Raw genomic sequence first — 23,752 nt, forward strand, 5'->3', positions numbered from 1 at the left:
TGTGGTCCCAGCTGTGTGAGCACAGGATAGCTCAACGGGGAGAGGTTTTCCAGGCACAGGGGCAGGCTGGAATCTGGCTGCCCCCAGCGAGCAGCCACCCACTTGGGGAGCACTCACTCCCCTGAGGTTCTTTCCTCATGTGTGGAGTGTGGATGGGATGGTACAGCCCGTAGTAGCTCCTATGGGCTGTGGGGATTTAACAGGGGCCCCATCTCAGTATTGAAGTCACCTGGGGCAAGTCACTTCATTTAAGACACAGTGCAACACAGGGCTCAGGCCAGCGCTGGTCGCACTTCCGTGCTCAACTCATGGGGGATGGGGGCAGTGCGAGAAAGGTTGGAGTCGGCAAAGCTTTCACAAGACCCTTGAATCAAATCTATTCTTTTAATGATACTTTTTCTTTTTATCTTTTGGCCACACCCCAAGGCACGCGGGATCTAGCTCCCAGACCAGGGATTGAACTCACACCCCGTGTATTGGCAGCTCAGAGTCTCAACCACTGGACCACCCAGGAAGTCCCAGTACATATCTATTTTAAGTGTGGGTAGAATTGGGGCCCCCCCTACCCAGCAGAGACAGGGCGGATGACACACTAGGACCTGTCCCAGGAGGAGCGCCCCCCGAAGCCGAGAGGCCTGGCACACAACCAACCGGTCACACAGCTAGCCCACAAACAAATAACTTTAATTTTTGTTTTTTGTTTTTTGTTTTTTTTAAGCAGGAGCCGGGCCTTCAGGCCTTCTGCCCCAGCCTTGTGCCACATGTATGATATAACCCATCACAGCTGGATTTTAAAAAATACACAAAAAATATATAATATACATTATAAAACCTAGGTTGGGTTTGGAGGTGGCCTGAGCAATATGCAAACTGTGAAGACCTTCGGGAAGCTCAGGGGCGGCGGAAGGAAGGGGCACAGTACTTCATATGAAACTCATAAATACCCACGGGCGGCGGCTGGAGGCAGAGGGGCCTGGGTGATGGGGAGGGATAACCAGCAGTCCCAGGTCTGGGTGCAGGGAGCCACAGCTCCAGGCCAGAGAGACCGAGGTGGGGAAGATAGAAGAGATCAGCGTCCCCCGAGGGTTCACCACCAGATGCAAGTCTTAGGCAAGAGAAGCCGTCAAACCTTTCTGCTGCCCGTTGTCCCCGGGCCTCGGGTCTTCCCCGGGGGCTGGGACTCCATCCTCGGACCTGACCCTCCAGCCTGTTTTGGAGCCCGGGCCTGCCCCTGGGAACCCTTGCCTACAGGGAGGCTTCTCAGGGGGGCGCTGGGACCGGGTCAGGCTGGGCAGCTTGGATCTGAACGGGAAGCCCCTGGGGCCTGGATTTGCAGGCTGGTAGGGCCCTGGGGTCTGTTTGGACACCCAACCCAGCCACCCTGGCCCTTCAGTGCAGACTCCCTCTGGCCCCTATGGGCAGCCCCCACCCCATGGAGGTAGTGTAAACCAGGGCTTTCAGGGACAGGCAGCCCCGGGGAAGGACTCCAACTTGCCCACCTCTCCCCCGGGGCCCTCACGGAGACACTGAGCCGCACTCTCGCCCTGCAGGGTCTGAGGATGGCATGGGGGGCCTGCACCAGGCCTGGCACACCGTAGGCACACAGACAGCACGGGCCCTCTCTCTTCCCAACACGACCCCAGCTCGACACTCCCCCGTCTGGGGCCTCTGCACTCCGGCTCCTCACCCACCATAGTCCCCTGAAAGGTCAGCAGCCACGCACCCGAGCTGGAAGGCACCCTCCCAGTCTTTTGAGGCTGGGCAGAGCTGGTGACGGTGGTCGGCGTCCGGCCAGGCTGCCCTGGCGCTGAGCCCTGCCCGCCTCTCTTCTCCTTCAATGAAAGCGCAGAACAGTGGCAGGGAGTGGACGTGCAAGGGTGGGTGGGGAGGCCTCCCAGGTCCTGGGCCTGAGGCCTGGCAGGTGGATGAGTCCTCCATCCTGGACCCCTGGGGTGCAGGGACCAGGCTGGCGTGTGGGAAAGATACTCGTCCTGGATCCTGGTGGTGGTGGTGGGGGCGGAGGGCACCCTAGTCTTTGACGAGTTTGTAGACGTGGTGCTGGGCCCCGTGCTCGCTGGTGGAGACTTCAAAGACAAAAGCAATGACGAGCAGGGTCTCCTGGGAGTCCCGGCTGGTGACCACCTGGGGGCCGGGTAGGAAGAGACGGGAGGTCAGGCGGGCTGGGGTGCTGGGCGGGGCTGGGGGGGGTCCTCCTTTCTGGGGCTCAGTCTCCTCCTCTGAGGAATGGGCTTGGGCACCCCCGCTTCGAGGCCTCTGTGCCCAGGTGCCCCCCGCCGCCTCCGCACCTGCAGGACGGTGAAGTTCTCCAGGACGCTGTTCATCATGTATTTCTCTGGCAGGTGCTTGAGCTTGTGGATAAAGTTGATCATGTACTCACACATGGGCGAGCGGTGGATGCGGTACACAAAGCGCCCGTTCTCCAGCCTGGCATACTCAGTCTGTGGGAGCCGCAGGAGGTGGGCAGGGGGCAGGCGTCACTTGGCCTGCCCGCTCCCAGCACCCCCCCTGCCCCCTCCATCGCTATGGCCCCCCACTCACCTCCACCTTCTCCACTACCTGCTTGCCAAAGGAGCACACCTTGGTGGAGACGCTGATGGTCATGCTATCGGCCGAGCTGTACTGGGAGCTGACCCCATAGAAGGCGCCTGGGCCCTCCTGGATGGTGCTGTTGAGGTCGGCCTGGAGGAGAGGGCAGGGCGGCGTGAGGTGCTGCCTGAGGCCAAGGGAGGCATCCAGGGGGGCCCATTGCCCGCATGGTACCCACAGGCCCAGGCAGAGAGGGCAGGGGTCAGGAGTGCGGGCCCGGGGGGGGCACTGTGCACCTGGAGGGGGCCATCGGGAACGAGGGAGCTCACCCAGAACTTGACAAGGAAGAAGGCGTTGGGGGGCCCCTTCTCATAGAGCTCCTTCAGGCCGCCCTTCTTCTCGGGGAACTTGTCATATATCTGACGCACATCCACTGCCTCCAGGGGCGGGTCTGAGAAGGCGGGGTTCGTCTGGCCGATGTGCACAAACAGGTGTTTGCTGTACTGTGGGGAGGGCCCAGTACAGGGTCAGGAGAGCACGTGAGCGTGCAAGCCCTGGGGAGGGGGGCGATGGGCTGCACGGAGACAGACCCCCCCCGACGATGTCCCAGCCCCATGACCCTGAGCGGCGGCCCCCAACCCCACGGTACCGTGTCAGGATCTCGCTGCACCTCCATGAAGGCGGAATATTCGAGGAGCCGCAGCCGGGAAGAGGCGATGGTGCGGTCCTGCCACACGGGCACAGAGGCAGCAGCTGAGGGGAGCGGGGCCAGGGGCTCATAACCTGGGAGGGTGAGACAGAGGCTCGTCTGCATGGGGTGCAGTGTGGTCACGCACAGAGCTGCCCCCACCCGCACAGAGCCTGGGAGCCAGCTGGAGAACGGCCCCGCTTCTGGACAGGAACACAGGCTGGATTCTGACTCCCTTGCCAGCTGTCCTTGTGCAGTGCGGAGCCTGCACCCCCGTGTGCTGTGGCCTCAGTAGTGGACACCAGTGGGTTTTTCCTTGTGTCACGGTGAATGTGTGTCCAAACCAAAGATACAAGGCAAGTGAAAAGGCAGACTTAGAAAACGAACTTATGGTGGTTGAGGGGAGGGGATAATTAGGGATGGATATGTACACACTGCTATATTTAAAATGGATAAACAACAAGGCCCTATTGTATAGCACAGGGAACTCTGCTCAATGTTATGTGTCACACTGCTGGGGGGAAGGATGGATACGAGTATATGTATGGCTGAGTCCCTTGCTGTTCACCTGAAACTATCACATTAATTGGCTATAAGTGTTAGTTGCTCAGTTGTGTCTGACTCTTTGCGACCCCATGGACTATGTCCTGCTAGGGTCCTCTGTCCATGGAATTCTCCAGGCAGATACTGCAGTAGGGAGCCATTCTACCCCAGTACAAAATAAAAAGTTCAAAAATAAAAAAAAGACAAGTGAAAATGGAAAAATAAAAACTACCCAGAATCCCAATACCTAGAAGTAAAACTTAGTGAAGATTTTGGTATATTTTCCTAGAAGGAATTATAAATATACACACATATCAATGTAACACTTTTGGTGGTGTGTACTTGTAACAGAGTTCTGGAAGCAACACTGTAAAAGGTAAGGGGCTTATTCCTGGCCTGTTCCAATGCCCTACAGATGCCCACCCCTCCCTCCCAGTATGCATACATGCACGTGTGCGCACGTGCGCGTGTACACACACACACACACACACACACAGAGTCAGGCCCAGGCTCTCCCGAGCAGACGTGCAGGTGCTGAAGGAGGGAGAGGTGGTGGTGGCTGCCTCGTGCGGGGAACTTACTGCTGAGCGTCGGCGGCAGGGGTGGCTGGACAGGGTAGGTTGGCTGTGCAAAGGGCTTGATGCTGCAGACAGGAGCACAGGCTGGTTAGAGGGTCGCCCCCTTCCCTACCTTCCACCTGGCCCAGTCACACGGGTCTCATCTGGGACCCCTGTAGGGAGGAACCTGGCCTTCCTGTGCACGTCCCCGAAATGTATGCCGACCAGTTAACTCCCGAGTGTTTTGTTTTCTTCATGTGTTAACTTTTATGAAGTCTGGCTGCATCTCACAACTGATGTGCACATTTAATGTAGCATTTCAAACCCCACCCTGCAGACCTGCTCATTAAACCGAGAGCATGTCTTAGGAAGAAATTCATCCTGGAATTGAAGGAGCTGAGAGTACTTGGCTACCCCACTTGTTAACTGAAAGACTGACTCAGAGATTAACTGAGTGAAAAATAATTGTACGATGGATGACAAGTGGTTGATGAATGAACAAACACATGAATGAACAGACAGATGCATTAGCTCTCTGCACTGGTGCTCTCCAACCCTCTATTTTTAAATTAAGGTTTTGCTCAGCTGTTGCTGGAACCCAGATGGGAAGGGAAGTCCAGCGTGGCTCACAGGGGAAGGAAGAGGTGGGGGAAGGATATGTCCCAATACTCACTCCTGAGAGGGTCCAGGCTGCTGTCCCAGGAGAGGGGGGCTGCTCCAAAACTGCAGGGACGGGACAAAGGCCAGGGTCCCTCAGTATCCAGGACCCCCACCTCGTCCACCCCAAAGGCACTCCCTCACCCCAGTCCCACTTCCCAGGACCCCCGTACCCGTGAGGAAGTAGAGAAGACAGCCTGGGGCAGAGGGGAGGGTGGGCTGAACTTGTTCTGTAGGACGCTGGCAGAGACAATCTGGGCGGAGGACATGGACGCCATGCTCTGGAGGGCTTTGTCCTTGGAGACCTGGTCCTGGGGAGGAGAGGAGCCCTGTGAGGCCCTAGGCCAGGCCACAGACAGGATGGGGGCCTGCCTCAGGGGCCCCCTCCCAGGCCCTGTCTCCTAAGTGTACATCATCCCTCTGACTTCAATCCACAGTAAGAGATAATTTTATTTTATTCCATAACCCAGTATACATGAAAAATATTTCCCTTCATTTTGCTTATTTTGTGTGTCACACACTCTCATAGTTTCTATTTCATCAGCGGTTCTCAAAGTCTGGCCCGCAGACCAACCAGCACCAGCATCACCTGGAAGCTTATTAGAAATCAAATTCTCAGGCCCCACTTCAGACCTAACGAATCTGAAACTTTGAGGGTAAGGCCGAGAAATCTGGCTTCCTAAGCCTTCCAGGTGATTCTGATACAAGCTAAAATTGAGAACCACTATCATCTATTTAAAATAGAAATGCTGTTTGCAAAGTCTATTATGCTGATTTTGCAATCCATAATCTGAAAATTCTGTATTAGGTGCTTTCCCACCCCCAGGGCAGGGGCAGTGCTACTTACCAGGTTCATGGCCTGTGGAAGAGAAGGAGGATGGATTAGAGGAGACAGAGAAGCCAGGGTGGGGGGGCAGGGGGGGGAATGTCATTTCACTGCCCTCCTCTCAACGCCCACCTGGCTCTTGGGGTCCTGAGGGGCCCAGAGAAGCTCAGAGGCAGTTGTGGACCTTCCCCCAGCCCCCTGCCACCCAGAGGGAGTCCATGTCAGCTGAGGGTGCCCTGCAAAGGGCAGGATGAGGGTGGAGGGGCTGCAGATCTAGTTAGGGGACCAAGCTGGGGCCCTTTGGGTCTGTCCACATCCACTGGGGCTGTGCTACAGGCAGAGGAGCGGGGGCAGGAGGCTTGATCTGCTGGGCAGCCGTGGGCAGAGAAGAGGTGCAGCCTACCCGGGCTGGGGCCATAAGCCCAGGCTCCAAGATCCTCGGGGCCGCCAGGATCGAGTGTCCGAGACAAGGAATGGCCATGCCTGCCAGTCCCCCCATCTCCCCCCCATCTCCCCCAGGTCTCCTCCCTGCCCACCCGAAGTCCCCATGCAATTAGCAAGCAGCAATTAGAAGGAAGGAGAAAAGGAAAATGGAAGAGAAGAGAGGTGAGCCTCAGCGACCCCCAGGTGGTCTTCCTCTCCTGTGCTGTCGGGCGGGCTGTCCTCCTGGGCTCCTCCCTGTCTCCAGGGACTGTGGCCCTCTGTAGCATAAAGTGCCCACTGGGCTTCTTCTGCTTCTCATATTTCTGAGACCCCTGTGCCACTCACCTATAGCTCCACAACCCGTTCCCTGTCCCGGGGCTGGGGTCAGAGAGCAGCACCAGGCCCGGACAAGGCCAGGCCAAGTGGCAGGGGACCCCATACCTTCAGCTTGGACTGAATCTCCCGAGACTTCCGCCTGGCTAGAACCTGCAAGTGGCTAGAGACCTGTAGAGAGAGAAAAGAAAGAGAAAAAGAGCAGGAAGAACAGGAGAGGCAAGAACAGAGCTTCAGCCAGAAGAGAGCCAGAGTGGGGCCGGAGAGCCAGCCGAGGCAGAGGCCTGAGCCGTGCAGACAGTGGAGGGGGCGCCGTGAGTGAGACGGGGGCTGGAGGCCCCGGTCAGGCGCCTGACATACCTTGATGCCAACCTGGTACTCCCGCACCTTCTTCCGAGCTAGAACCTGTATGTGGCTGGACACCTAGGGGCCACCCCGTGCCCGGCCAGAGAGGAAAACACAGACAGTGAGGAGGCATAGCTGGGGTGGCCACGGGCAAGGAGCATCCCAGCCCTTATTCCTGGGACCAACGGTAAGTGAGGGGGAACCTGTGGGGCCCCTGTGGGCAGACACCCCTTTGCACTGCTGATTCTGCTCTCTTTTGGCCTGTCTTGATCACGAGCCTACTGTGGCTTCCAGGACTACCATGTACCATTGTACAAGCTGTTCACTGCGTAAGAGCACCTGACCAGTGAGGGGTAAAATCTAGCCCAAGCTCTACTGGCCAAGCCATGTGCCCTGATGCGGGGCTGCATCTAAAGTAAAGGAAGAGAGACCCCTGGAATCCAAGATGGCATCAGTCATACCACTGGCTGGAAAAGCTCCTGGATGTCAAAACAGGGGAGCTGCTAAGCTGGATGCTGACACAGGATTTCACCCCTAAAGGCATTGCTAGAGCATTTCAAGAGTATGACAAGTATGTCAGTGTGAAGAAAGGAAGCGTCACTGGACTTTCCATGGTGCTCAAAGCTTACATGCTTTTCAACTACTGCCATTCTTACAAGGAGTTCAAACACAAGCGGCCACGCAAGTACCACTGAAGAGGGCCCGATGTGAAGGGACACTCTTCATTCCTGACCGTGACCTTTGCCTGGCAGCCCTGAATCCTTTCGTATCCTAATGGAGAATTAACACCCATTAAAAGATGACTGGTAAAAAAACAGAGGAAGAGCATCTTTGTATTCTTCCAAGAACGGGGGACTTCTTCCTCACTGGACCCCCCTTTTTTTCCAGTTGGCATCTCAGAGGCTGGTGGTGGTGGTTTAGTCGCTAAGTCATATCCTACTCTAGCCATGGCCATAATGCTCCTGCTGGCCACCAGATTACACATCAAGGCCAAATCCCTTACAGAAGGTCTCCCTTGAACCTCTGCCTAAGTCCTCCCAAGACCCCAGCTTGCTGGCCTATGGAACCAGGTCTGGTCTCATTCCTGCTTGGTTCATGCAGCTTCCTTCCCCAGCATGCCTTTCTTCCCCTCGGACTAACACATGGCAGTGTGTACTCTCTCTATGTACACAGTATATCCTCTTAACTGCATTTCTTCTCCAGCTCCTCCTTTCTGAAGCCTCCCTCAACTGGCAAAACTGAGCTAGCCACAGTCTGGATGGGTGCGCCTTGGGCTTGCACAATACCCCCTTGACATTGTCAAGGATCTGACCCTGAGCCTCGGAGAACTAAACATCTGTCTTTTTCTCCCATGAAACAAGCGAGAAGGAACTGGAGGATCTTCTAAGCTGCTTCACTTTCAGTATCAGCAATTGCTGTTGGCTTGCCTTGCAAATTGTTTTTATCACCACAAAGAAACAGTTTTTCTTTTTAATCATGGACTAAAAGTTACTATGTAAGGGCTGCTGGAAGGCCCCCTGTTATCTGGTAAGGACCCAAATGAGTGCTTCTCATCTCACCCTGCCCACGATTCAGACCTACATCCAGCAAGATTCTTGATCACTTCACATCATGACAGTAACCAGCATTTACTGAGCACAGCTAGTATTTTTTGTTTGTTTCTAAATGTATTATTTATTTATTGGCTGCACTGGGTCTTATTTGCAACATGCAGGATCTTTAGTTGTGGCATGTGGGATCTAGTTCCCTGAGCAGGGATTGAACCCAGATCCCCTGCACTGAGAGCTCGAAATCTTAGCCACTGGACTACCAGGGAAGTCCCACACAGTTACTATTGTTCCTGGTACTTTAGATGTACCAACTCATCTGAGCTTTACAACAATGTTAAGAAGTTGGCACTAATATTATTCCCAATTTAATATGATTGGGATGATGAAACCAAAGAACAGAGAGGTTAAGCAACTTATCCAAGGTCACACAGCTGGACCTAAGTGGCCTGACACCAGAGCCCACTTGGCCACCACCAATAGGCCCTTAGCCCAGAGGACTTATCTCCAGATGGCCAACTCTGTGACAGCTGAAAGTCACATGGGACTTAATCCTAATGTAATATTTAGCTGTGCTTTCAATATGGAGGCATTGCTGTTGATGTTGGTTAGTCACTAAGTCGTGTCTGACATTTTGTGACCCCAGCAGTGTAGCCTGCCAGGCTCCTCTGTCCATGGGATTTCCCAGGCAAGAATATTGAAGTGGGTTGCCACTTCCTTCTCCAGGGGATCTTCCTGACCCAGGGATCAAACCCATGTCTCCTACTTGGCAGACAGATTCTTTACCACTGAGCCACCTGGGAAGCCCATGGAGGCATTGCACTTGCTATTAATTGCTGTGGTGGTGGTGGTGGTTTAGTCGCTAAGTCGTGTCCAACTCTTGGGATCCCATGGACTGTAGCCTGTCAGGCTCCTCTGTCCACGGGCTTCTCCAGGCAAGAATACTGGAGTGGGTTGCCATTTCCTTCTCCAGGGGATCTTCCTGACCCAGGAATCGAACTCAGGTCTCCTGCATTGCAGGCAGATGATTTACCAACTGAGCTATGAGGGAAGGCCATTAATTGCTGTAAGCAGCTATAAAAAATAAATTTTAAAATTGCATTTTTTTTTCAACTAAAAGAAAAATGAAAACCACCAAAAATCCTTGCATTGTTCTTTGTGACACATAAAGACACACCTTGTTCTCACAACCATAGCCTGGGTCCCTCTTTAAGGAGATATCAGACATCAGAGTTTTAATAATAAAGTTAGAGGAGTGTCACCCTTGCAAAATGACAAAAGCCAGAGGTTTTTAAAATCCTGAGCTTACCAACAGCTAGTATGTAAAATGTCATTGTACAGCCAGCTTTCTTGGGATATCTGGCCAGGAGCAGGTATGATGCTGGACCCAGAATTCAGAGATCTGCTACCCTCCCTGGGCCCCTTCCCACTCTGACCAACAGGTTCCTATAAACACGTCTTTTGGGTGAAGCAGGACACGCCTGCCCAAGACGGTCCCCTCTTCCTGTGCCTGGGATGGCTATTTGTAATGACTATAATAATAGTAGCAATAGGAGTGGCAAATGCCTACACAAATACACTCTGTTTTACATTTCAGCTAACTGGACAGCTGAGGGACAGAGGCTGGGAGGTGAGGCATCCCCTGCCCGCAGGTAGAGAAGCAAGTATTTGAAGCCAGGGGCTGAACGGCTAGTATTCCTCCCGTGGCCCCAGGCTTCAGGGAACTGGGCCCTGTCTGTCCGGTTCTTGGAGGGATCCCTCGTGCTGAGAGAACACAGGTGTAGCTCAACGATTTGCTAAATGAATAAATGCTGTCTGGTCTGAGCTGGCCCAGGGATGTCCCTGGTGGTCCAGCGGCTAAGACTCTGAGCTCCCAATGCAGGGGGCCCCGGGTTCAAACCCTGTTCAGGGAACTAGATCCTGTGTGCCACAAGGAAGAGCTGGTGCAGCCACGTAAAACAAAATAAATAATAAACTAAAAACAACAACCACCATGCGCTGGCCCAGGGAGAGTGACTAATAAAGGCCTGAACAATGGGGGAGCAATTTCCGTTCCCGCACTGGGTGAGTGGACCCAGAACCTTCCTTGGAGACAGTGGGGATCTCGGGGGTGGGTGGCTAGGCCCAAATCCCACCCAGACAGGGAGGTTCGGGCGGTGCTGACCTCGGTTCTCCAGGTCCCTGACTCCCGCCTGCCTCTCTGACCCACATGACTAGTCACCTAGTCATCTCGCAGATCACCAGTTTCTTCCGTGCCCACCACCACTACCCTCACCACGGTTGCTGCCCAGGCCACTGCTGTTGACCTAGGTCCCTGCCTCCGCCTGGCCCTCTCTATGCACTGCCTCGGGTGCTCTGGGTGACAGGCCTTAACAGCTGCCACTCCCTGATCTATTCCCTTCCAGGGCCCCAGCTGCCCCCAGGGAAATCTGGCCCTCGGGCGCCAGCCAAATCTCTCTCCACCCCTCCTTCCACACACTGCACCAACTGAAGGTTCTTTTCCTGTCCAGTGGATCCAACCACTGCCTACCTGCCAAGTGACCTTAGGAAGTTACTTAACTTTCCTGTGTCTTGGTTTCCTCACCTGTAAGATGGAGATAATTATTGTACCTACTTCACAAGGCTGCTATGAGGACTAAATATATGAACATAAAGTCAACTCTGGAGGCGTTAACAATTATTATTTGCATAGCCAACTTCCTCAGCCTGGACGAATCATCTCCCTTTCCTCCTGCCTGGCTAAATCGTGTTCCTTCTTAAAAAGGCATCTTGAGCATTGTCTCCTCCAGGAAGCCTTCCCAGCCCTCCCTCCTCCCTTCCCCTGCCTGCTCAGGGTTAGATGCTTGTCTGACAGCGCAGACTGCAATCTCGGCCATGCTGCCGTCCTCTGCATTCATCTGTCCAACCGCCCGTCTCCCTGACTGGTCAGTGAGCCACTCAGGGCAGGGACACACAGCTGCCACAGTTGCCCAGCGATCTGTGGTCGCTGAACCAAAGATCTGGGGGCGGGGGGGGGGCGGTCACAAAGGACAGTGGGGACGTCCCCGGAGGTCCAGAGGAGGATGAGACTCGTTCCCAATCCGGGTGGCAGGTTCGATCCCAGGTCAGGGAACCAGGGCTGAGTAACGGGGCGAATCCGAGGAAGTGGGCAGGGCAGTGGGCTAGCTCGGCTGGGAAAGGGCTGAAGGAGGCAGGGAAGAGGGTGTCTTTTGGTGGGGAAGGGGGGGCACACAGCATAAATCATCTCTTACCTGTTTTCTCGTCCTAGTCTTCCCCGTCCTCAGTTTAATATAGCGTGCGATCAACTCATTTCGACCTAGATTGGGATGAGAGGAAAACGGGAAGTGGGCCAAGAGGAGCGCCCCCTCCCCAGCTAGAAACCACACCGCGCACCCCCCACTGCTCTTCCGTTCCCCCCTCTCTGTCTTCACTCCCCACCACCCCCTCCCCGCCACCCAAGGGGCACAAGCAGGGAGGCTGAAGGGGAAGCCCCAGGGCTCCCCCACTGCCTCCAGGACCTGGGGGGGGCTGCTCTTTGGGGGAGGGGTCGCAGAGCAGGAGGTGGAACAATGTCAGGCAGCCTGATGGGTTTTCCCTGCGAGATGGACAGGGGCAGGTGTGGCTGAAGGGCAGCAGGACAGCTGGGCCCCCCACTCCCAGCCCCGGGCAGGGCTTCCTCCCCCACTGTGCTGTCGCAGAGGGGGTTTGTGTGTGTGTGTGTGTGTGTGACATCTCCTCCTGGGCACACATCCCTGTGTGTCTGTAAGAATTCTGGGCCCTGAGTCCCTGTCCTAGTGTCCTGGCCACCAGCAGTCCCTGGACAAGTCCCTGCCCTTCTCTGGTGAAACAGGCAGGAAGGACCGGATGGTCCCCAGCACGCCTCCTACACCGACAGCCTGGGTCAACAGGTGTCACTGAGCGCATCGCCGTGTCCTTGAGCCTGTCACCCCCAAGTCACTGGTTCCCAGTCTGTCCCGCCCTGTGAGAGCGAGCTCAGCCTGTCAGCCTTGGATGGGGGACTCTGCTCTGCACCCCAGACCCTCGGGGGACCCAGAGGCTGGCTGGTGTCTGAGGGCTTGGCCCTGTGAAGCAGGGTGTCGTGGTGCTTGGGACACACGGTACAGTGTATGTCAGCATCCTCAGGGGGCATACCCCTTACCCCCAACACCAGGCCCCCTGCCCCCCAACTCCATAGCCTCCGCAGAAGGGCCACATTCTCCAAATTCCTCTTCCATGACAGAACCAGGCCCACTGCCCCTCCCTTCCTGCCTGCCCCCTCCACCCCACTCCCTCCGCCCTGTCTAAAAATACCCTGCGGGGCTGCCCCGGCCATCTGGGAGGTGGCGGCGGGGGCAGGTGGCCCCCATCCCGGGGAGGGCACCCGGGAACACCTGCCCGCCCCATGAGTGGGCCCAGGCTGGCGGTGGGCGTCTGCCTGTGGGAGGAGACAGGGACCCAGGCAGCCCAGCTGTCTGCCTTCTGTGCCCGCCACAGCACTGGACACCGGGCACGGATGGGCGGACGGCCTGCCCCACTCCAGGGGAGGGCTGGAGGATGCTGGCAAGGGGCCAGGAGCAGAAGGGTTTAGTTATCCCAAAAATGCAGCCCTGGGAGAGCCCTCTGAGGAAGGAACAGGGTAGGGGGGACACTCCCTTCTGGAGGCAGGAGGTAGGCCAGGTGGCAGAGGGAGGCAAGCAGGAGGCCAGGGAGGAGGTGAGACCCTCTTCCCCACACAGGCCCTGTCCCAGAGTGGGCCTCTCACCACCCTGCAGTCCCCCTCCCCGACCCCCGCATGATGGTGGGAACCCCTGCTCTGGGATCCCACCCAGGCCTCAGCCCTCGGGGGGCTCCCTGACGTCCTCCTGGGAGAGGGACCTGTGTTCAGGTCCAGACCAGAACACACCGAACTGACCCAGTTTCCAGGGCCCACTGAGTCACCCTGAAACCTCCAGGCCAGCAGGGACGAGGAGAGGAGGGGCAGCTGGGGGGGTGTCGTGTGTGGGTTGCGCTCTGGTGGAGGGGGCAAGCCTGGCCTGTTTGTGAGGAGGATCCAGACACACAGGCTCGCACGCCCAGACTCGCCCGCCTGCCCGCCTGCCCGCCTGCCCGCCTGCCCGCCTGCCCGCCTGCCCGAGGAGGGCTGGAGGCCCCGCAGGACTTCGCCAAACCGGTTGGGTGAGGGGGCAGAGAGCAGGGGGAGGGGTGGGGAGGGCCAGGCGCCTCCCCAAGTCCGGCCCAGGGTCCCCTTCCTCCCCGCACGCACCATACATCTTGCCCTCGTCCGACAGGATGATCTTGCGGCGGCCGCAGGGTGGGTAGATGGCCAGGGCCTCCTGGAAGCTCTGCTCGATGTCCGGGCTCCACACACCCTCCGCGTCATTGTCCAGCCCCTTGTCCAGGCCCTCGGGCCCATCCTCCCGGGCCTCCCCGGGGCTGCTGCTGGCATTCCAGCTGTTGGACGCTATTGTGCTGGTTGCTCTGGGCTCTGGGCCTGAGCCCACTGGGCAGCCTGAGCCTGGGGGGGCAGAAGCAGAGGGGTTAGGGCAGGGCCCTCCCAGACAACAGCAATCTCCCACCCCGGGGGCCCAGGCCGGTGCTCCAGGGTGGGGTGGTTTGGTCAGTGTGCCGTGTGACCTTGGATGAGTGACTCCACCTCCCTGAGCCTTATAAAAGGAAGGAAGGGTCTCCCTGAGATTGTGAGGGTTAAAATGAAATAAGATCAAAGTGTCAACCATGATGCCTGGCTCCTAACACCCAAGACATGGTACTGGTGGGGATCAAGAGCAACAAGAACAATGCCTTATACCTGCACAGCATTTTTGTGGGGAAAAAGTACTTTCAGAGAAGGAAATGGCAACCCACTCCGGTATTCTTGCATGGAAAAATCCTATAGACACAGGAGCCTGGTGGGCTTACAGCCTATGGGGTTGCAAGAGTTGGACACGACTTAGCAACTAAACCACCACCACTAGTACTTTCATATTCATTCAACCTTCAAAACCAAGGTGGCGGGGGTGGGGGGCCAGAGGGGTGGCAAGGAGTGATGCCCATTATTCAGATGAGGAAAACAGGCTCACAAGACCATGCAGCTGCCAAAGGCACCTCGACGAGGAAGAGAGGAGGACCACACGGGCAGGGCCAAGGGTTCCTGCGGCTCTCAGAAGGGCTCCTTGCCTCTTGCCCTGCCTCTCCTCCTCCTTGTCATCAGGATCCCTGATCAGGGACCCCCCCTGTGGGCTTCCCTGGTAGCTCAGATGGTAAAGAATCTGCCTACAATGTCGGAGACCCAGGTTCGATCCCTGGGTTGGCAAGATCACCTGGAGAAGGGCACAGCAACCCACTCCAGTATTCTTGCCTAGAGAATTCCACAGACAGAGGAGCCTGGAGGGCTACAGTCCATGGGGTCACAAAGAGTCGGACACGACTGAGGGACTAACACTTCACCCCTCATCCTCCCCCAACATCAACCCAACGCTGCCAAGGAGCTGCCATGGGATGAGGGTCCCAGATCCAGGGAGGGTAGGGTTTTGCCTTCCCCAAAAGCTAACTCATGAGAACCCTGCCAAGGAACCTAATCTCAGGGCAGGAACTGCCCTAGGAATCCTGGAGAACAGAGCGACACTGGCGGGTAAGGGAGCAGCTGAGAAGGTACCCAGCTGACAGCCTTGCTCAACCCCACCCGTTCCTCCATCCCACTTCCTGTTCCCGCACCTCCCAGCCCCACAGCAGCCCATAAACTACCCACATGCCCACCCCTGCCCTGGCCCACATGGTGGAAGGGCCAGGGCTCTATAAACTCTGAGTTTCCTGCACACGCTGAGCTGGGTTATTAAAGTAGACCACACCCAGACAGTCCCCCAACACACACAGCCCTTCGGCCTCAGAACCGCACGTCCAGTGTGTATCAGGGTCCAGGGAGCTGCAGAGCCCCAGATGGCTAGACTCTGGGATGTGCTCTGGGCTGAACGGAGAGAAGCAAGCCAGGTGGGAGACCCCCACAGAAGCCAGGGAAGAGAATTCTTTCCCTTCGAACAAGAATTCCAGGCCCTGCCAAATGGGTGGGGGTTCTCCATTTGGGGACCACCTATTTACTTTGGAAGGCTTGAAGGTGTTTGCTAGTAGCCTGGGGGTGGGGGGCAGACCTGGTGGGGGTGTGTGTGTGCCTGAATGTCAGGTAGATATGGAGTTTACACGTCACATTACTACAAATGACAGCACCTGCATATGGTAGGCGCTAGTCTGGGACTTGACACACTGACTCACTTCATCCTCACAATCACCTATGAGGTGGATACTATTATTATTTCCACTTTACCAATGAGACAACCAAGGAACAGAGAGGTTAAGCAATTTGTCCAAGGACACACAGCTAGTGAGTACTAAAGCTGGGTTCTGAACACAGGTGATCTAACTTCGGTCTCTTAACCAAGATGAGAAGTCCCACCATCTGCAGACAGAAAGGAGACCTAGCTGTCATGGCAACCATCCTCAGTCTGCCTAGTAGGGTCTGGATCCGGGGATCCCCTCAACCCAGGTGGCTGGAGCAACTTCAACGACCCCCAGGTTACTGCCATAACCCTTCCTTGGAAAGCCTTCAAGGCCAGCACACCAGAGGGCAGCCATGGAGAGAGGAAGCCGTGCTCCTGATGGGTCACAAGGGCCACACTTCTCTATTCAGCCCAGGAACTGTATCCCCACCTCCATCCCCTCCTCAACCCCTTGAGGCCAAGTTTACATAATAAAGGGGGGAGGGTAATGCGGGGTAGGGCGGACCACAGTGGCTCCAGTACTGGGGTAGTTGGGATGCAGAGCCTCCCCCCAGCTCTGACAGTGCCACGGATGGGTGGGCTCTAGAAGGGAGGCAGATGAGGGATTACAATGCGCTAAGACCCCTCCCAACAGATTCCTCAACCCATTTCCCCCCAAATCCTTCCCTGAGGCCTCCCTCAGAGCAGCAGGGGCCCGGCACATGGGGGGCCCTGCCAGCCCCAGACTTTCCAAAGCAACTTCCCTGCCTCCCCCAAGTCTCTGCCCGCCTCCCCTCACCCAGGCAGCGGGGGGGCCCCCCCTTCTCAGGGTGATGTCAGCCCCGCCCCGCCCCCCGCAGGAGCACTGTGGCCAAATATGGCGAACACAGCAGTGCTCGGGAGCTGGGACAGACTGGGGGGGCGGGGCGGCGGGCCCCTGGCCGGGACTGCTGGCAGCTGGCGAGGGGGAGGGGAGCCCTGGGGGGGTGGCGGGGGTGGCCACAAGGACGAGGCAAGGAGAGAAGCGGGACCACCGTCCCTCCCGCTGGCTCACAGGCTACATGCAAGACTCACTTTCCAGGAACACTCCTGGGGGCCCGAGGCACCCACCCAGGGGCCTGCAGGTGACGCCCACCCCATACAGCCATGCCCAGGAGCACTGTGTGTGCAGGTTATGCTTCTGTGTGGGTGCCCAGATTGACGCCCAGTGAGAATATGTGCACCCCCCCCCAGACCAAGGCACACCCGGGGCACTGGCAGGTGGGCAGTGGCGCCTGGCTGGGGGCTGAACTAGGGTCTCTGTCCTGCCATGTCACTCAGGAGGGGGTTAGTGCGGGGAGCCTGGAGCTGCTCTGGACTTCCCAGAGTTACTGCCGCGGGGCAAGGACAGAGAGTGAGCCCCCCCTTCTCTTAGACTCCAAACCACTGGGACTCAGCCTGCAGGGAGGGAGGAGGCTACAGGCTCCCCTCAGGCAGCTGCAGGCCTGGACTGAGGCCAATACTGAGGCCGATGGTGAAGGGAGCTGACCCCAGGGATGCTAGCCCCCACCCAGCTCAGGGTCTGATCTGCGCTTTTCATAGTGGGGTTCAGAGGGGTGGCAGCCCCCAGCCGCTCACTGTCGCTGGCCCAGGTGTGCAGAACCTCTGCGTTGCTCTCAAGAAGGGTGGGAGAAGGGGCAGAAAGGCCCAAGTGAGGGGCAAAGAGGGTGGAGGGATGGGGGGTGCGGGATGGGGGAGAGTCTGGGAGTGGGTGACGAGGAGACAGCCAAGAAAGAGACAAGACGGTCACAGAGTGAGAGACCCAGAGAGGGAAAGTTGGAGTGAGAACAGGAGGGAGAGAGTGAGATCCAGAGAGAGACAGATAGACGGAACAGGTAGAGCGCTGGAGAGAGTGGGCTCCACGGACACTGCAGGGAGGGGGCGAGTGATCGTGACCAACAGAGACACCAAAAGTCAGAGACCAAGACGGAGGAGACGGGAGAATCAATAAACCAAGACAAGGTCAGGCTGTGCGGGAGCGGAAAACCAGAAGGTGGGGGGAGAGAGAAAGCGACAGAGGGAGTCAAGGACAGAAAGACCCAGAGCCCTGAGCAGACCCAAGGGGAAGGGAGGGGTGACAGGGGAGCCATCGCTGGGGGCCGGGGGGCAACCACACCAGGGCCGCGTCCAGGATGACGTCCCGCTCCTGGCCCGCTGCTCCCCACCCCTCCTCTCCCTGCTACTGCAAGGCCCGCGGGCCTCTGTGGTCTCATGTGGCCTTTACCTTCCATCTGACCAGTCACACCTGCTTCCCCTTCTCCCAGGGCCTTAGGAGGTCAGAAGATGCCTCTGGGTGGTGGCCAGGTGGGAGATAGGAGGCTGGGCGAGCAGGCTTCGGGGCCCTGAGGGAGATAAGGGGTACTCTGCAGCCCACTCCCCTCCCTGGGGCCAGACCTGCTGGAATAACTGGCTGGACAGCTCCAGGGGTGGAGGCCAGGGCTGCCACAGAGGACCTAAACGCCCATCCCCAACCCCTCCCACCCACCCCCCCAACTCCAGACCACCCGCCCTGTACTGCCTTTCAAGTGGGGGCAGGGACAGACTTGAAGTTTGGGCCTCCCCAGAGCCTGGGCCTCGAGGGAGATGCAGACCAGGCCAGTCCAGGCAGGTGTCAGCAATCCCACCCCCGACTCTCCCCAGGTGGCAGCCCCACCGAGGGGGACGACTGAGCCGCTGTCCACACTGGGGGTAGCGGCAGCAGCTGTCCGCTCCTGCAGGACCTCAGCCCCCAGAGTGCTCTCACGCTGAGCGAGAACCTCAAGGGGTGGGAAGATGAGGAAATCAGCAGTTTCATCCCGAATGCCCTGAAAGCAGGGCAGGGCAGGGCTGACCGGCCAGGGGGGTTGAGGATGGGGCCGGCAGTTGAGGAAGGCTCGGGGAGCCTCCCCGCCCCCCCTCTGTCTTTCCCTCCTTCCTCCCCACCCACCCCCACTGTGGGGCCAGCTGTTCTCCAGCTGCCAGAGGCTCCCACCCTAGAAGTGGCTGCACTGTGCTGGGACAGGGAGCGCAGGGCGGGTGGGATGCGGATGGTGTTCGCCGCCCCCACCTCCAGCCCAAGGACCCCCCCCACCCCCGAGGGACCCTGCCAAGTGGCCATGCCCTGCCAGGCTGGGGAGGGAGTACCCGCCTCCCTAGAGCCGGGCTGAGATTTTTACAGGAGGAAGCAATTTGCAGAGCCCACTAGGAGGGAGGTGAAGGGGGCTCCCCCGCTGCCCAGCTTATTAATGTGCTTCCAATTTGGGAATCCAGTCTCTGCACCCACCCACCCACCCCCTCTCCTAGGGCGCAGGCTTCTCAGGGAGCCTAGTGGGTGGGGAAGCCCCCCCAGGCTTCTCTCCCCAAGGCTCACCCTCACTGTCTCCCCCCTCCAGCAGTGTAGGAGGGAGGCAAGAGGCTTGGAGCCCTCAAACCTCCTGCAGAGAGAAGGGGCCCACTTCCCAGACTTCACCCCTCACTCCGAGCCTCTGTCCAGTCTCCTCATCCCGACCAGGAAGACCAGGGATCCAGGCTGGAGAGGGCAGGGGTGCAGTAAAGGAGTGACTCTGGGTTTCACAGTTCTCACCGTGTCAGAGGGCCCCTTGGACTCTGGGTCACCCACTGACTGAGCTGTGACCTGTCCCTCAGTCAGTTGTTGCCTCCTCGGGAAAGTCACACTGTCAATGTCATGTATAAACACAGAAGCTTGCCCTGGGCCCCTCCTCTCTCTCAAACACACACACTCCTCTTCACAGCCACTGTCCTGCACATCCACTGTCACCTGCATCTCTCTCATTTCTTTTTAAAAAAAAATTTTGGCGGGGGGAGCTGCATGCAGCCCTACCAGGGATCAAACTTGTGCCCCCTGCAATGAAAGCACCAAAGTTTTAACTCCTGGACCACCAGGGCAGTCTCTTAATTTTTTTTTAATGGTGATAAAATATACATGATAAAAAAAAGTACCTTTTTAAAGTGCACAATTCAGCAGCATTAATTACATCCTTTGTTTCCAACAGTTTTCTTTTTGTGATCCGCCATGTAGACGCACGTGAGGGTCATGGGCCCTCAAGTTCAACACACAAAGCAGTCCACGCCATATACGCCACAGCCCTGAAGGATGTCACCCCCATGGCCCCACTCTCTCAAACCATCTCAGATGTGACCACCCACAGAGTCAGTCTCACCCCATGAGCGGCGCTGTCCCCTCAGCGTGTGGAGTTTCTTTCTCCATCTCACCCACACACCTGATTTCACACTCAGCCGTCGCCACGGCTTCTCAGCACACGCGTGCTGCCCTAGGTAGAGTCCATCACGTCACAACGGTTTCTCAGCGTGTTACACGTAAGCACACCCGGCACACAGAGTGTTCCTCGTCCTGCCTCGGACACACACAGCATCACATGGTCGCAGTGGCCCTCACACGGGGAGAGTCAGAATCCCAGCCAGCGCGGGACACGGAGGTGAGCTCACACCGCTGGTCAAGCAGACACTTTCTTTCACAAACCCACCCTGTGTGATGGCCCCTCACACACACAGAGGTCCCCTACACACACACACACGCATGCATGCAGCATCAGTCACACACGAAGAACGTCATTCATAGTTTCTCTCAAGCACCTGCAGCGCCAGTCACATACTGAGGACGTCACAGCGTCTCTCACAGATGCATGTTACAAAGTCACAATGTCGCACATGGTTGCCCTCCTGTGCAGTCACACACATGAACTGGTTTCACCCCAGTTCCCCTCACGTGCACCACCCCTACGGTGTCACCCACAGGGGTTCTTCTTGGCCTCTCACACACACACACACACACACGTCCAGAGGCACACACAGTTGCACTGCCATTTCCTTCTATCACTTCCGGTCCTGTGGGCCTGGCAGGGAGCACAGGAAGCAATCAGCACTCTAGGAAACCTCAGGGGCTGAGGCTTTGGGGAGTCACAGAGGGACAGAGTTCTCTGGTCCCCTGCTCCCAGCCTCCTGTGGGACCCTGAGCTGACAGGCAGAGCCCCGAGGGGCAGTGCCTCCCCTGCAGACCACCCTAGGCCGGCACAACACTGGGGGAAGGGGAGGACAGGCCGAGGCCGCAGGGACAGGGCCAAGTGTGATCAGCTGGCCTCCACCCCAGCTCTGAGCAGAGAAGCTCCCGCCAAGGCCCCAGGGCAGCCCCAGGGGTCCACAGAGACCCGGATCTTCAAGGCTACCCCTCAGACCCCACATGGGAAGCAGAGACTGGGACCTCCTAGCCACCTCCACGGAGAGCTGCAGCCTTGGGAGCCCTCTTGGCTCCTTGGGGCCTGGCACCACCAGCTCCCCTGCCACCCACTGTCCTCCCTGTGAGCCGGACCCCTTGGCTCCTCTCCCTTCCTGAGCGAAGAGGTGGATAGGACTGGGAGTTTTTGCTCCCTTCCAGCTTCCACCCTGGGCCCTCAGAGGGGTCTGGGAGAGGGTTGGCCATCCAGGCAGCCTCTGAACACCATTCGTTGCCAGACCCCACAGCCAGTTCCCAGCGCTGTTCTCTGACTCCACCTGGTTCCCCTGGTCCCCCGATGCCTGCTGCCGTAACCTCAGCCCCTCTCATTGGCTTCGCTGCCTTCGGTCACCCCCCAACCCCGGTCAGCCCTCAGCTTCTTCCTTAGACTCACTTGATCACCCACTCACCTCTCCAGACCCTACCAGGTTCAGTTTCCATGATGGGAAGGCTGACTGACCAGGAACCAAAAAGAGACTCAGAGAAGCTCAGAGAAAAGGGATCAGAGAAGTCCTGGATTCCAAGCAGGGAAACAGGCTCACCAGGATGACACACCTGGTTAAAGGCCCAGCTGGGGCCAGATCTCTTAAGTTCTTGACCTCCTCTGTTTGAGATGTCTCCTTTTCACTTGAATATTTCCCCAACTGTTCAGAATGTGCCAAGATCTGTAAACCTGAGGGTGAATGTGGGAGCAGGGCCCAGGACACACACACACACACACACAGCTCTGTCCTGCCCATCACTGACCATCCTACTCAGCCAAATGCGCTAATTAGGGTTAATTACTGTTCCCTCCCTGGGGGGGCGGGGGAGTGATGGTGGGGAAAGGCCCACGAGGTTGAGATTCCTACTGGATCCCAGCCTCTCTGAGGAGGGGGCATCTGGGGTCCCACGAGTCACCCTCATCATATACCCTAGTCCTAGAAAAGATATCTGTCCATCGCCTGCTCACAGGGCGAGCAGGGATCCAGGAAGACCCCAGAATCATGGTCTGTGGTGGCAACCCTATGGGGAAAAAGAGCTGCAAGAATCTGGGTGGGAGGAAGACCTAATTTCTCACCAAAACTCTAACTTTTGGCAACTTTAGATTTCCCTCCTTGCCCCAGGCTGCCCCCAGCATTCTGGCCAACGAGGTGTCCTGGCCTCCCTGCTCTGGGGCGGACGAGTGGACACAGAATCGGGCTGCGGGAGGCCAGATACACAGAGCCGCCCTGGGCACCAGCCCCTCTGAGCTGTGTCCAGCCCCCACCCCCACCCCCTGCTCTCCTGGGCTACAAGTTCAGGCCTGACCTGGTTCTGCCTCTATCCGGAGAGAGAAAAGACATAGAGGGAGGTGTGAGGGATGGCTTCCCTCCCCTGAGAAGCCCTACCCCAAGGCCTCAATCCCCCTTGTTCACAGAAAAAAAAAAATCTCTCAGCACTGGCTGAGGGCCCCTCTCCCGGAAAGGGGACACGGTGGGGTCTGGTCTCAATGACACTGCCCCAGGGCCCCGCTAGGCTGGAAACCAGAGGCAGACAGGCACTCCCAGCTCTCCTTCCCCAGGCAGGAGTAGAGGGCATGACAGACAATGGTGGGGGTGGTGTGTGCGTGGTGGGGGTTAGGGTTAGAGGAGACAAGCCGCCTTCAAGTCCTCTAAAGTCTAAACACGGGCTCTGACTAAGTGTGTGGCCGAGACAAGGCCCCAAATCCAGTCCCCTTCGGAACCAGGCTCACAGAGCTCAGGGCTGGAACTCAGAAACCTCCACCCGGACGCAGGCGGCAGAACTGAAGGCAACTTAAGCCGCTGCCCCCTCAGGGGGTACACGCCCGGGGTCGTAATGCTTGGCTGCCAGACACCGTCCACAGTCCGGCGCGGCTGCGGGCACCGCGCGCGGGAGCCGGCCTGGGCGCCCGGAGGCCCGGCCCGAGGCCTGCGTGGAGCTGGGGCCGGGCGGGCTCCGAGAGAGCGCCAGCCGGGAGTCCAAAGGGCGGCGGGGCCCGGGGCTGGGCGCTGCGGGGACGAGCTCCCCGGTAGCAGCCCCCCCACCCCAGACCGTGCGGGCCCCCAAATGCGGACGTCTGGACAGGCGCTGGCACCGGGGCCAGGCTCCCGGCTCCCCGACCTCCCCCCGAACAACTCGTCCGGGTCGCGGGGGGTTAGTGGGAGGGTGGGCGGGGCTTCCCGGAGAGCTTCTCCCCCTTTCCTCTAAACTTCCCGGCACCCAGATCCGGGGCTCAGCTCAGGCTGGACAATGGCTCTGGGAACCAGCCCCCCCTTGACTGCCCCTCACCCCCCCACCCCCCAAAGCACCGACCAACCACACCACCTCTCCCAGCGGGGCCTCCTCCCGGCGTCCGCCCGGCTTACCTGGTCCGATCTCGCGGGGGCGCTCCGGCCGGGCGGCTCCGCCGGGCCCGAGGGAGCGAAGACGGGGGGCCGGGGGAGGGGTGTCGTGGGGAAGGGGTTGACCGGAATGTGCGGAATGAGCCGGGCCGGAGCGGGAGGCGCCGGGCGCGGAGGAGGGAGCGAGCCGCACGGAAAGTTTGTGTTGAGGAGCCGGGGCTGGGGGTGGGGGCTGCGGGGAAGGAGGGGGCGGGGCGCGGAGCGGGGCGGGCACCGGCCGCGCGGGGCGGGGCCGCGCGGGGCCGCCCCCCGCCGGCGCCCCGGCCGCCCACCCCGGGGCTTCGGGACCCCCGCGGCAGCCCCCTCGGCCTCTCCGCGCCCGGGCGCCTCGCGCCTCGCCCGCCCGGAGCGGCGCTCCTAACCTGCCTGGAACGCCGGGCGCTACT

General features: G+C 58.4%; 1 protein-coding gene and 1 pseudogene across 12 annotated transcripts; one reads left to right on the forward strand and one right to left on the reverse strand.

Annotated features, from left to right (window-relative positions):
• Positions 1–665: 665 nt before the first annotated feature.
• TEAD3 (TEA domain transcription factor 3) lies at positions 666–23,636 on the reverse strand. 12 transcript variants are annotated; one of them, XM_081520152.1, is made up of 13 exons: positions 23,331–23,527; positions 13,730–13,981; positions 11,718–11,782; positions 6,935–6,997; positions 5,840–5,851; positions 5,166–5,303; positions 5,009–5,058; positions 4,360–4,421; positions 3,197–3,330; positions 2,877–3,050; positions 2,560–2,700; positions 2,307–2,459; positions 666–2,142 (listed from the first exon to the last, which is right to left on the reverse strand). In XM_081520152.1, exons 2-13 carry the CDS (start codon positions 13,734–13,736, stop codon positions 2,029–2,031), a joined length of 1,113 nt encoding a protein of 370 aa, XP_081376278.1. In that variant the 5' UTR covers positions 13,737–13,981; positions 23,331–23,527; the 3' UTR covers positions 666–2,028. The 12 variants fall into 12 exon arrangements, with proteins under 12 accessions (XP_081376278.1, XP_081376275.1, XP_081376277.1 ...); XM_081520149.1 differs by having other exon boundaries at positions 6,683–6,997; XM_081520151.1 differs by lacking the exons at positions 5,840–5,851; positions 23,331–23,527 and adding exons at positions 6,683–6,745; positions 16,076–16,185.
• LOC145517524 (ATP synthase F(0) complex subunit f, mitochondrial pseudogene) lies at positions 7,365–7,614 on the forward strand (annotated as a pseudogene).
• Positions 23,637–23,752: the final 116 nt, after the last annotated feature.

Source organism: Giraffa tippelskirchi, chromosome 8 (assembly GCF_054371585.1).
Source record: "Giraffa tippelskirchi isolate mGirTip1 chromosome 8, T2T-mGirTip1v1.2.pri, whole genome shotgun sequence".
Classification (NCBI taxonomy): domain Eukaryota; kingdom Metazoa; phylum Chordata; class Mammalia; order Artiodactyla; family Giraffidae; genus Giraffa; species Giraffa tippelskirchi.